Source organism: Dendrobium catenatum, unplaced genomic scaffold, assembly GCF_001605985.2.
Source record: "Dendrobium catenatum unplaced genomic scaffold, ASM160598v2 fragScaff_scaffold_323, whole genome shotgun sequence".
In the NCBI taxonomy this organism is placed as follows: Eukaryota; Viridiplantae; Streptophyta; class Magnoliopsida; order Asparagales; family Orchidaceae; genus Dendrobium; species Dendrobium catenatum.
The window spans coordinates 2,846,885-2,861,165 of NW_021318785.1; the positions used below are offsets into that span (position 1 = coordinate 2,846,885).

Here is a 14,281-nt window from a genome sequence, read left to right on the forward strand (position 1 = left end):
ATGAAAACAAAGTTTTGGGTAACTTTAGAATAATTTACCCACCGCGGGGTGGCCTAGTGGTGGAGACTTGGCTGGCCAAAGGTCAGGTCCCAAGTTCGAATCCCCTCGGCGCTTCGTGACAGCCTTAAGTGTCGGCCCTGTAAATTGGTGTGGGTTGCATGCTAGGTCGACCAGGGAGATTAGTGGCCGAAGGCTGACACTCCCTGACCCAAAAAAAAAAACTTTAGAATAATTTCAAGGGCAATTTATGTTTATAACAAAAATTTTTATGCATTACATATCTAATATCTAAATAGTTAAATTTACTTGAAAAACACTCAAATTTTGAAATTGCATCAAAAATATCCTTAATATTAGCATGTTTAAAATAAGATAGTTGTTCTTATGTGTATATTTTGATGTGATAAAAATTTTTAAATATTAATCGGGTATATGCTACATATAAAGATTTAAGTGCTCGAAATATAAATGCATGAGCATTTTATTGAATGTCTATAAGTCTCTTTATTTTAAAAACTCTCGAAAGAAATATTTGGATGATTTGAAATCTAAAAATTATATCAAAATTGCAATTCCATCAAAATATTAATTCTTAAAATTAGAAGCATTTAATTAATAAAATTTATATTTTTTCACCTTTTTTAAAATATAAACATCATCTAGGTTTAAATAAATTTTTATTATTTTTATTTTTTTAATTATGTTTGAAATATTCTGATTTTCTTTTTCCTCAAAAGTTGCGTGACCATCTCAGCCTATAAAACCTACTAAGGACGCAAACAAGCTTGATTGGCTAACCTTTTTCAGGTGGGGGAAATGACATTAATGGTGCTAATTCCCCAAAAAAACATTAATGGTGCAGAAAAAAGTTCCAGCTTAGCGTAAAATCACGTATTAGTAGTCTGCTTTCCCAAATTGTCTGATGTTGCTGAGACTGGGAGCAGCTGCTACGCATGCACGCAAGTGCGGCAAAATTGAGCGGCCGCTCTGAGGACTGAGGAGTTTCATCGATCGCGAGATACCGGCGGTGGAGTATTCTCGCCGCCACGATTCTCTATTCCACTTTCTCTGTATCTCTATAACGATCATTCTGTCGCCACATTTGTCTGATTAATTCTCACAGTCAGATTTTTTTTAAAGATTATTGGGGATCCAACTGCTATAGCCACCTGCTTCGTTTTGTCGTATTTTGATAGCGAGTCATGGGAGGGGAACGCCATGGTTGGAAAAAAAATCCCGCTGCCCTGGTTACCTCATCATCCTATTTGGTCTGCGGTTCAATGGCGGGTTGTGAAGCCACCACCGCTTTGTTGCCTCGGAGCGGCGTACAAGGGAAGGATGAGAGCTGGGGGATGGTGATTCCTACAGAGGTTAGGGAGGAGGAGCCTGGAGGCGTTGAGAAGCTAAGAATCCTGGTCTCTGAGGTCACTGTACACCAGATTAGTACCGGTATCCAGCTTTTTCTTTTAATTAGTGATTTGATGAAGGAAGTTGGCAGTTTCTTTGTTATTATTATTTTTTTATTTGGAATTTTCTTATTTATATTTTTTCTATAAATTTAACAAGAAATTTTTGTTGTTGTTGTTGTTGTTGTTGTCAAGGCTTGGTCGCCGCTTATACTTTGCCTTGTTTAGATTTTATTCATTTATTTTTGCTGATTATTCTGTATTCCATTCTGATTTTAAATCCTAATTAGCTATATTGTCAGTGAATTAAGTCCATGATTTCTCTTGTTACCTGAGATTGTCATCAAATGACTAGTAAATTTGAAGGCTTTGTAAATTTTGATAGTAAATTCTTGGTTGTGGTAGTGATGGATCCTTTAAAAGTCATGACTGTCATTGATTCCTAGCGCATTGATTTTTCACGTTTCTTTCCTACAACACTAGGTTCATAATGACTCGTATTATTTAGCATGAGCTACTATTGATCAGAAAGATCTTAGTTGTGAAGACGTACCAAAATATATTTTGAATCATAAAACAAGAGCTTCCCCATTAATATTATTTTTGCCAAGGTACTCTCAAAGAATCAATTAGAACGAAAACTAATAAAGGTGATAGAAAAAGTGTTGATTACATAGTATCCATATTAATTCCAAGGCTAAGGAATAAATTTGAAGACCATTTTTTTAAGGTGGTAGAATTAACAAACCAAACCTAGAACTAACAGAACCTAGCTTTGGATCTTCCCACTAGCAATAGTTGCCCTTCATTTCACCAACTCAGCCTCGCATGCAATAATTTCACTCCTTTCCACCGTTGATTAATACTTTAAGAAAGAAGTTAGGTCATCACATAATCATCCTTTCTTTCTAGTGAGCAAGTTGCATGAGCCCTACTCATCTTCTTCCTTAACCAAAGGCCACTGCAATCACAAATTATCCTCTTCTTCCTTTAGCGAACCACTAATCTCATCTCTCATTCTTCCTTAACCATCGAGTGACATCGCATGCATGAGTTTCTCCCTTGATCGCAAATACAAAAAAAATGTTGTAGCTTTTGTCGTGTCTCCATCCTCTTCAAGTTTGGACCTAGGCATTGTGTTGGTTAAGTCTTCTACCCCATTATTTCCTCCAATCTCATTGCATTCAATTTATTGTTGTTATTCCTTGAAGATGTTCTTTTGTTGTCTCCTTCTCGGTATTTTATTGCTTGAGATTTCATTTCTTTTGATCCTTTTGTTATGTATGCAAAGTGGTTTTTTGTTTTCTTTTTTTTCTTTTACTTTTTGAGGTAGAGTATATGAATAAGTTAAAGATTCTGTGTTTAATTTCATCATAGTAATAATTAATCTATGTTGATTATGCGATAACTTTATGTTGACTAAGATGCAACTATATTAGTTAACTGTTGATTTTATATATAAATTTATATGTAGATGTGATTGATTAAGACTCATTATTTAGGATTTTTTAGTTGATATTTGTTTGGTATTGTTTACATGGTTCTCAACTAAGTTTTTGACTCTCATACTGAGCTAAGTAATTTTTATTTTTTGGAGAATAAATATATCCTTCTTTCTTACGGGTATTATCAATTATGTTTGTAGTAGATTCCTTGAATATTTAGTAGATTGTAGAATGTTCTTTTACTTCAGTTATTACCTTTATATTTTCATCGATTGTATATCTTATATAATATATTATATAATTATATATATATATATATATATATGGAAATGTATATATTACGTATATATAACTTTGCCATGATTAAGTATTGTATAAAGCCTTTTATGTTAGAATGATCCATAAATAGCATAACTTATTTCTCATGCACATTATTAGTTGATATAATAAATTGTATTCATGGAAATCATATTATTTTGATATATAATGAGCTTTGACCACATTGCTTATAATATTATTTTAACACGAGTTCAAGACACATATAAAAATATGTTTGTTGTGTTCAATAAGTTTATTATCAGTAGAACCCTTTTGTGATATGCTTGGCTGGCTAAGTTGATGAGTCCATAGAGTGATGACTTTTGAGAGTCATTGGATTATACTAGGTAGTTGAAAAATCTTATTTTTAATCAAGATATTTTGGCAGACTAATTATATAGATATATAACATAATATATTATAATCTATGTTGCACCGATACATTTATTTATGAAGGCGTGATGTATTCGATACACCGATACACGGATACGCCTCTAATACTCCACTGATATGTGTTGGATACGCCAAAGCCGTATCCAATTAAAATACTATTTAATTTCAAAATGACACGCATATCCGATACGCGTGTCCCTTGAAAAACAAATATTTTCGAGTTGAAAATAGACGTGTCGTATTTACTTCCGCAGTTGCAAGCAAGATTCTCTCATTTTCGAGATGGATTTGAGTCTCTTGATGATATGAAAATATTAAATTTTACTAATCTTTCACTTGATGAGCCTAAATTAGAAGCTATGAATTTATTGAAGATGATATAGAAGTTCAAAGACAAACCAATGAAGAAGATAATTATATAATTCTCTTTATTGAATAGTTGAAACTTCAAGTGCTAGATAATTTATGTTTATGCTTTTGTTGTTGTACTAGACATTTAATGCTTGCTTATATTTTGATATTATAAGCTACAAGTCTACAAATGATGTTGTTGTCATTTTTTCTTGTAATTTGAAATATTATGCTTTGTTTGCTTTCTTAATTTTTATGTATGATTTATAAATTATAATGCCGTGTCCGCGCCGTACCCGTATCCTGTATTTTTAAGAATTGACGTGTCACGTATCCGTATCATGTCGTACATGTGTCGTCGTATCCGTATCGGTGCAACATAGATTATAATAAATGGCTAATGAGCTATCTTTGGATTTATATATAAATATGTCCATAGTGGTTGCAAATGAATATGTCAATATATAAGTATTGATTATTATTTTTCATATGATGGTCATGCAAAAATCAAAGAGAGCTTGGCTGAAATTTGGATTTTTGCACAAAGTTCAAGTAGAATTTGAGATAAATCCCGTGGCAAAATACTAGGGAAACTTGATAATTGATTAAAAGATGAAGAAAACAAAAAAGATACTGCGAATCTTCAATTTAAGAGAAAGATCGGGCTCTCCCAATCCCTAGCCGGCGGCTAGAGTCCAAGCAAACCTAAGACAAATCTCAAATTCAGCAAAAACAAATATAACCCTAACCCTTCCCATCTATTTAAATAATACAAATATAATTATAATTAGTAAACAACCCCTCCCAAATTTAATTCCCTCTTAAATTGCCCCATCCTCTTTAATTTTGTATTCAAATAATGGGCACTGTTGAATTGTTAAGAGAGTTGCTATTTGCATGTTTTACATTCTTGCAACTTGTATAGTTTTGATGATTCCAAATATTATTGTTCCAATTATTATTTTCTCCTAATACTTTTTGGAAGAATTGTGTTTGCTCTTGTGTGGACTAACATTTCAGGATAATCGTACTCCAGACTACTGAAGACTTCAAATCAAATTCAGCATATCATATTTTGTAAATTGAAGTCTGTATTTTTCACTTTATTGAGTCAGAGAAAGTATGATTGTAATTGAGCAACCTAGCACACACACACTGAGGGAGATCTTTAAAAGGTCAATTTTTTTACTGATCGTACGGGACGACCATTGTTCATACGGGACGATCAAGTCAGTTATACCCCTCGGAGAGCAATGGAACGAATAGAAAAGTGAAGAAATTTTTCTAAATCCTGATCGTCCAGACGAAATGCCAAATTCGTCCCTAGACGATGTCCTCTGATTTCTCACTTTGAACTGTTCGTCCAAACAAAATGGTTCGTTCGTCCCAGGACAATCTTCTCTAGATTCATAACTTGAACTAATCGTCCAGACGAAATACCCAGTTCGTCTCTAGACGATGTCCTCGGGATCCTCACTCTGAACGGATCGTCCAGACGAAATACCCAGTTCGTCCCTGCACGATCTCCTTTGGATTCTCACTCTGAACTGATCATCCAGACGAAATACCCAGTTCGTCTATGCACGATGTCCTCGGGATTCTCATTTTGAACAGTTTGTCCAGACGAAACACACCATTCCCAGGACGATCTTCTCGGGTTTCAAGGTTTGTAATGTTCGTCAAGACGAACATGAACATTCATCCCAAGACGATGTTCTCTGTTCTTTTAACGTATGGATCGTCTGCAGTTATGTTTCAGCGTGGCTTTAAAATAACTGTTCGTACCGGACAAACATAGTTCGTACGGGACGATGATCGAGTACGAAGTCACCTCGTCCCAATGCACATAAGAGTTTGTACATAACAGTTTTACACTATTCGTACGTACGAAATCATGATCGTACGGGACGATCATATACGTACAAAATTGAAAATTAGCTTTTTTGTACGGTTTTTCGTGTCTTTCATATAAAAGGTCCTTTGTAAACTGCCTTATAATTTTTTGGCCATTGGTCTTCGTGCCTACTGAAAGAAGTGTGAAGGAGAGAGTGAGAGAGAGTGTTTGCAGGAGAGTTCCTATCATTGGAGCATGAAGGATTCACTTGGTACTCAAAGGTAAGGATCTCAACTTTGTGAATTGTGATTACTTCACTCTTTTCTTTTGTCCTTCTAGATTTCTTTTGAGAAGATTTTTCACAGCGGGAGGTACTCTGCCTACACTTGGAGGGTGTAAAAGGACGGAAAGTTCTCTGCCTACACTTGGAGGGTGTAAAAGGACGACGGTTCTCTGCCGCACTGGGTAGTGGTGGAAGAGAGTTTTGTGAAAGCTTCTCCGCCTTGCTGAGGGGGCAAAATGAGAAACACTATTGGTATTAATGTAATACTCGGAGGGTGGCTCCGAGGATTGGATGTAGGTCATGTTTAAGCGAACCACTATAAATCTTGTGTCTTTTATTTTCCGCTGCTTTTTATTCTACTTTTTGTTTTTTACTTTAGTTTTTTCTGTTTGAAAGTGTGGTTGAAAAGTTATTTCTATAAAAATTTCACTAAACTTTTTATCGGTTTAAAAAGAGGAGAAATTTTTTTTTAATTATCAATTCACCTCCCTCTTGGTTAGCCGCTGGGATATAACATTAGGTCTAACAACCTAATTCATATTGAACAAAATTTCAACAGGCCCCACAAGGGGAGCCGGCAGCTATTTGGTCTGCCTGGTGTAAACCAGGGGCCAGCCCTAGTGCTGGACCGGCTGGACTAGTCTAACACATCACCATATTATAAATCATCATATAGCAATAAATACTTTTGATTTGTGCCGGCTGGATTGACAAGCATTGATGTTTAAATTCTCTCCTAGAATGGGTTGTGATGGTTGCATCTAGCATGCAAAGTACCGTTGGAGGTGGCCAAAGTTGTTTTAGTCAAATTTGCTAAGGACAACCAAGCTTTGTTGTAAGGACTTCAGGGCCTTCTTTAGTCCTAGCGCTAGCAACCTCAACTTAGCCCAAGAGCACAATAAAATTTGCTATAAGCCATCGGCTTATGAGTTTTAGTGGTGGGTCATCCATCGATGAGCTCATTTCTCCTATATCAATGATTTTCATAGATGTATCCATTTCCTTGAGAGTGGATACGTAAGTGGTGTCTTATTTCACTATTTTGTCTTATTTCGACTGAAATATCTTATTTTTAAATTGAAGTACTTTATTTTTTAGTGAAGTACTTTATATTTGGATGAAAAGTTTCATATCAAATTAAAGTGCCTTATATCTAGATGCAATGTTTTATGCGAGTGTGTAATAATGGATGAGGAATCGGATTCATAAAGAGTTTGCCTTATTTACTAATTTTAAGAGCTCTTCACCAGCTACCACATAAGTTGTCGAAGCAGCACATGTCACGACCCATCCCGGATGCTCGATCAAATGAGGCGTGTACAAAAGTCGGACGATAGTACATTTTCAAAAGTATAAAAATAACTTATCATCAAAAACTTTTCTATAAACTGAAGAGCCACTAAACATAAAAATCTAATTTACCTGTTATCATTTGCACGGCGTCTTCTGTAAATATGTTCTTCTCTTTCTGTCATTTCTTTTCTTTAGGAACTTACCTGAAACATTTAAACTTGTGGTTTGAGTTTACTAAGTAAACTCAGTGGGTAACTATATAAATTTATCATTATAATATAATTTAACATATATTCTTTCCTTTCTTAATCTTATTTCTTTCAATTCATTAACTTAATACTTCTTTGAATATTTTCATTTAAAAGAATTTGAAGCATTTGTTATATTTAATATTTCATTTATATTTCCTTTTCCCATTTAATTTGCACAGGAGCACCGTCTCAAAGTACCTAAAGGTACAACCTTTTCCATTTGATTTCCTTTTCCCCATTTCCATGGAAATTTTCTTTTCCTTTTTCGTGCACGAGTACGGCGACCCAGCCAATACCATAAGGGGGTGACTCCTGTCGTTTTCAATACCCTTTTCCTATTCTTTTCTTTTCTTTTCTTTTCTTTTCTCATTTTCTTCATTATTGATACATTTGCATACAACATATCTTACTTGTATCTCTATAAATATTACTTATCATTTGCATATACGAATCATGTACATGTGTATGTTTTCTTTCTAAACTTTGCTTTCTATTTCTTTGATATACTCATAACATATCCTTTTTCTTTTTCATAATTGTACGCATACATGTCGTTGCTTATTTTAGTTAATCATTTCTCCAAAAGTAGGAGAAATCATAAATCTAATCAATTTCGCATATACTTCTTTCTAAATGAAAATAGAATTGAAATAAAGAAATTTAAACTTTTATAAATACCCACTTTGAACTTTTCAGGTCGTCGATGCTTGATCTACTATTGAATCAATTTCTCTTCTTATTGAATCATCGCGGGATCAACACATACAACTTGATCTTTCACTTTCTAAAACCCTAAAATTCAAACAATAACTTTCATGTAAAACTTAAAATTATAATCTCATAATAAACTTATATAAAAAGAATTTCACTTACGAATGAGAATTTCTCAAACTCTTAAAATCCTTTCTCTCCCAATTTCCTTTTTCTTCGCTACAATCTCTTCCCTTTCCTTCAAGAAATATATCACTCACTTTAAACGAAGTAGGAGAAGAAATTTATAGGAAAATCCGAAAGAAATTCAACAAACCTTCTTCTCTTAATCCTTCTCGTCCGTTTCTCTTGTTCTTCAATTTCTCCCAAAATAACACTCTGATAATGATAAGAATGAAAAGGAATTGTTATTTCTTATCCTAGAAGGTAATCATTTGCTAAAATTGGAGAAAGAAGAAACCTACCTCGCTCTCGCATGAAGCCCGACCGTCCGCCCTTCACTGTTCGCGCGAACTGCTTGTTCCGCGACTCTTCTGTTCGCGGTACTAATAGGTTAGGCCGGTCGGTTCACTTGAACCGACCGGATGAACCGGTTATTACAGCACAATCTGAATGTGAATCTATTCGAGGATGCAGTATTATTCAATTTTTGCTGCCATCAATCTATGATATGAACATTTTATCTCATATCCTTCCTTAAAAGAGATTTTCTGCTACTACGATTAGTTTTTTTTTTTTAAGAAAAAAGTTGTATAATCTAAGCAGGACTTTTGGAGTTAAGCGGATATTTGTTCTTCCATCTTAAGTTATTAGTTTTTTTTGGTCCATTCATCAATTTTTAATTTTACATTTTTTTCTCCTGAACTGGTTGGTGCAGATCCTTGGTATCAAGTGGGGTTTGTCCTCACAACAGGAATCAACAGCTCATATGTATTGGGATATTCACAATCAATTATGGTTCCTTTGGGTTGGATATTTGGTTCTACTGGTTTATTTTTAGCAGCTGCAATTTCCTTATATGCTAACTCTCTGGTCGCTCGTCTTCATGAAGTTGGAGGTAGGAGGCAAATTCGATACAGAGATCTTGCTGGTCATGTATATGGTAAGGTCTCAACCTGATTTATGGATGACAAGTTAAAGAAACTTGATATGCTTTTTCTATGTAGATTCAAAGTCATCAAGTCAACCATCCTCTTAAAGCCGTTGAGGAGTTAGTACTTCTCTATTAATTGGTCATTCTTGCATTATCTTTAAGCTTTTCATGTTGTTTGTTTCAAAAATTTGCAGGTAGGAAAATGTATGGCCTTACATGGGCACTCCAATACGTCAATCTATTTATGGTCAATGCTGGTTATATTATCCTGGCTGGGCAGGCACTCAAGGTCAGATAAATGCTATTCTTATCCTTGTTTTTAGTTTTTAAGTTATTAAATGAGCTTTCTTCATCTGCTTGCCCTTAGCTACAAGCAATGGTTGGAGTTTAGAGATACGCTGCAGAGTTTCTAGAATGTTAATTGATCAATGAATATCCCACAGTGCAAATCCTTTTAGAAAAATGGATGAAGCTTGATGAGAAGTTTTGAATGTCTTTCTCAGATGATAGATTGATGATATGTCCTAAGAGAATACATATTTATGTGGAATTATTAAATATGTGGACTTGAAATTTTCTCCTCATTAGATTTTCACAATATTTTATTGATATCTCTGATTTAATCTCACAAGCATTCTTAGTTTTAAATATCTTTTCATGACTTTATTTTTTATATATTTGATTTTTTTTGGCTTTCAAATAGATGAAAATTATTATTATTAAGCATATTATTATCTTTCTTGAAAATTATTATCTAGTGTAGTTTAAGTTTGATTAATTAAATGAATATTACATGAATTTAATATATAAATATAATATACAATTCATGAATGCTCTAGTTAGTAAAAGGTTTATTTCACTTTGCGCTTTCCACATTGAAGAAGGAAGAAACTTCTGTGCATCGCATTGTACTTAGCATTTTGAAAATATTTATCTTTTTTCGGCTACAATGATCTTCTAATCTTTGGAGAGATTTTGTAATTATTTCAAGGTTGTCGTGTTAACACTATAAATAAACCATTAAGGGGAGAGGCTTGGTATCCCACAATATCAAGCAAATAAAGAGAAGGGAGGGGGATTTAAGAAAGAAATGGAATAGGTTTAAATTAATAAAATGTTTGGGATAGATTGCTATCCTTAAAAAAAGGAACTAAAATTATATGGATTGTAATTACTCAGAATGATTTGCAGGAATAGATTTAATTCCTAAAGCATTATTAAACACAAATGGATGGAAAAAGAGGATTAATGAAGCCATCCTCAAATAGTTGTGATAAGGCTAATAATGATAATTATCCTTCATACAAAGGGGAAATATTGAATTTGATTTATTATATTATGCTTGTTTTTGACAGCTAATCTTGTTCCTACTCTTAATTTCCACTGTCATGCAGGCTCTCTATGTTCTATACAGGGATGATGGTGTTTTGAAGCTTCCTTACTGTATAGGAATTGCAGGAATTGTTTGTGCTCTTTTTGCTTTTGGAATACCTCATCTATCAGCTTTAAGGATATGGCTGGGATTCTCCACATTGTTTAGTCTTGTATATATTGTGGTAGCATTCGTGCTCTCACTTAGGAACGGTAATCCTCATCAAACATTCTCAAGTTATCCTATCATGTTGTTCTTAATGTTCAAATGCCTTTGCTAATTTGGTTTTGGTAAATTTAAGTAGAAGTATATTGTGATTTGGAATGGCTATTGCAGTAGCCTTTAGGTTATACCTTATTATTAATAGTTGTCAATAACTGATAAGCTATTCTTCATGGTATTTGTCAGATCCTTTCTATGTCAACAATTAGTTATTCATATGAAAATTCATTTTTGTATGACCAGTTCATGCATTTCTTTGTCTGTTTGATAAATATTATGCTAGTCATAGACTTATAGTGTTTGCCGCAACTTTGGCATGAAATAAACTGATAGAAAAGTTGGTGCTAACAATGACTATATTTGCAGGATTGAACAGTCCAGCTAGGGACTATAGCATTCCTCAATTACATAACAGAATTTTCAGTACCATTGGTGCCACTGCAAATCTGGTTTTTGCTTATAATACCGGGATGCTTCCAGAAATACAGGTATGCTCAATTTAAACTTCATGAAGAGGTAAAAAAGAGTACTTAATTCAGTTTTTTATTAATCTATACACTGAGAGTCTGCTTTAGCAGTATAGCTTTACCAAAAAAATTTCATGCTCCACTTTGTTGTGCTAAGGAGATGGAGTTTATTGACCTCTTATAAAATGCCTAGTTGGAGAATGTTTTTTGACCTTGGTTGAGTATGGAATTAAAAGATTTTTGGATTTCTAGTTGTCAATTTTAGGGCAACTTATTAGGTGCGGACATCGGACAGAGAGAATCATCCGGATTTCTCTCTGTCAATAGTAAAAGCGCACTGCTTTGACTGTAGACAGAGAGAAATCCGGATGATTCGCTCTATCAGGTGTGTGAACCTAATAATTTCTCCAATTTTAGGCGGAAGTTACTCGGCTTGGCTTTTTATCTTTTCAATCTTTTTTCAAGAGCACAGCATGCTTTTAATCATCATGGATCTTTTGTGCTTCTTCCTTCATTGATGTTGTCTATTCCAGTATTTACTCGCATTCAAATCACTGCTGGCTATCTAATTTATGGCCCGGGAATCCCAATTACATAATATTGCAGGCTACCATAAAAGAACCAGCTATCAAAAATATGGAGAAAGCACTGTGGTTCCAGTTCACAATTGGTGGTTTGCCGCTATATGCTGTTACTTTTATGGGTTATTGGGCTTATGGTTCTTCAACCTCGACCTATCTCCTCAGCAGTGTTCAAGGACCAGTTTGGGTTAAGACAATCGCCAATATTGCATCCTTTCTCCAGACAGTCATTGCGTTGCATGTACGTTCCCCACTAATTTGTGCGCCTCTTATTTTCTGCTAGTAAGAGGAATGTGGTATTTCCTTTCTTTTCTCTTGCTTCATTATTCATTTAAATGCCATTCTTTCTTTCTTTTTTTTTTCTTTTTTTTTTAAAGGGGAAACCCACAAAGGGGCCTACGTGTTAATTAAAAAAATGATTATAAAGTCCTTAAAGAGAACCTTCAACTCGCTAATGTTCAAAAGAGATATAATATAATTCAAAAGAAAACCTATGAGCTGATGATTCTCGATTCTACAAAATACCCTAATAACATTCTAGGCCTACGAGAGAACAGGACCCAAAAAATGAAGAAAAAGGAAAATACTTTTGGCACCGTCTTCCTCCAAAAATTCCAGCTAAGCTCCAAAATCTCGATCCTTTCAATCTGCAAGAGAATCAGACTGCAAAACCAACAAGTATATAGCAAAAGATATGCAGGATTATAACTAAACAAATTAAAACACAAAAGGATACAGATTTTGAAATAACCAGTCAGATCACTACCATCTGCAATAAAAATATTGATAGTTGAACTTGAAAGCCATTAGGACATTCCAAATACATAAATAATTAGCATAAGGCCCTGAACAAATAGCCAAACCCGAATTTCTAACATAACAATCCTCAGGTTTAAATTCAACCATCCAAAATAAATTTGAGATGCCAAACAGTAAAAAACTGCTGTTTAAGCTCATGCAAGTAATATTCGAGATGCCACCAAAAACATGAATCACTTGCCACTCCAGCCTACTCCTAAACCCACCCAGGCTCAAGAGGAAATTGAGAAGAACAAAATTAAAGTCATCACAGGAGATTGGGCAGAGGTAATTGCTGCAATGTCTTGCAGCAATAGCATACCAAGACCAATAAACACCCAGAATAGAGCCACCACTGATACAGTTAAAGAAGCTCTTTGTTATGCATATTGTTTTAATGATTTTATTCAGCTTGGTAAGATTAGCTGATAATGTTATTAGGCATCATTCAACTCTCTTGTTTCCTGATTCTTATTAAAGAAAATATTTCAATTTGAATCTGGCCAATAAGGCATATTTTAAACTGCTCTTTTGTGCGGAGTTAATGATCCTTCAGTTGCTTTGTGCCTAATTAATTTTCTATAAATTTATCTAAAAATAGCTTTGTAAAGCCTGATTCCTAAATTCTTATGTTTTTTTGTGCACTTCAGATTTTTGCAAGCCCTATGTATGAGTGTTTGGACACGAGGTTTGGCAGAGAAGGTAATAATCCCTTCTCCTTACAAAATGTGTTATTTAGGATTCTTGTCAGAGGGGGTTATTTAACAATAAACACCATGGTTTCTGCTCTCCTTCCATTCCTTGGAGACTTCATGAGCCTAACTGGAGCCTTGAGCACACTCCCTCTCACATTTGTTCTTGCAAATCACATGTATCTCAAGGTTAAGAAGAAGCAGCTTTCAGCTTCTAAAAAGACCTGGCACTGGCTGAATGTTGTGGCCTTCAGTTGCTTGGCTGTAATAGCTGCGATTGCTGCCCTGCGGCTCATCGTATCTGATTCCAAGAGGTACCATCTTTTTGCTGATCTTTGAAACCTTTAGGTTTCATTTGGGATGGCTTTCTTACTATTTAAAGCAATTTTTTAATAAAATTTTTATACTAAAAAACTGCTTTAAGAAACAGTAAAAAAGTGGTTCCAAACAAAGCTTTAGTTTGAAAATTAAGGCTCTGTTTGGATGCTGAGAATTTAAACGAAAGGAAATTGAAAAAGCAGTTGAAAATCTCGTATTTGGTTTCCTCAACTTTAACTCCTATCCAAGCAGAGGCTTTTCTTTTTCGCCAAAGGGGGATGCCATTGACATTGTGTAGCATATTCAGTTTCATTATATGATTGTATATATTATTGTTCTATATCTTTAGCTAAGAACTGCAATGCCCATCCTTCTGACATGTTGATTTAGTGATCGAGAAGGATAATTGGGTCATTCATTTCACTCGATTACTTATATTTGTACTTTGGAAAT

At 34.4% G+C, this 14,281-nt stretch overlaps 1 protein-coding gene across 2 annotated transcripts; it reads left to right on the plus strand.

The window, feature by feature from the left end:
- The first annotated feature begins 912 nt into the window (after positions 1 to 912).
- Positions 913 to 13,900, plus strand: LOC110115889 (probable proline transporter 2). Of its 2 annotated transcripts, XM_028693576.1 has the most exons (8): positions 914 to 1,449; positions 9,163 to 9,387; positions 9,573 to 9,667; positions 10,773 to 10,962; positions 11,339 to 11,460; positions 12,046 to 12,261; positions 13,469 to 13,520; positions 13,626 to 13,900. In XM_028693576.1, the coding sequence occupies exons 1-8, from the start codon at positions 1,203 to 1,205 to the stop codon at positions 13,847 to 13,849; spliced, it is 1,371 nt and encodes a 456-aa protein (XP_028549409.1). In that variant the 5' UTR covers positions 914 to 1,202; the 3' UTR covers positions 13,850 to 13,900. The 2 variants fall into 2 exon arrangements, with proteins under 2 accessions (XP_020704957.1, XP_028549409.1); XM_020849298.2 differs by having other exon boundaries at positions 913 to 1,449; positions 13,469 to 13,900.
- Positions 13,901 to 14,281: the final 381 nt, after the last annotated feature.

Bases quoted from the DNA above. Each gene is read 5' to 3' on its own strand.
- LOC110115889 (XM_020849298.2), top strand. From the start codon at position 1,203: ATGGGAGGGGAACGCCATGGTTGGAAAAAAAATCCCGCTGCCCTGGTT. The intron at 1,450-9,162 runs GTATCCAGCTTT...TGGTTGGTGCAG, and splicing joins TGTACACCAGATTAGTACCG to ATCCTTGGTATCAAGTGGGG. The intron at 11,461-12,045 runs GTATGCTCAATT...ATAATATTGCAG, and splicing joins GGATGCTTCCAGAAATACAG to GCTACCATAAAAGAACCAGC.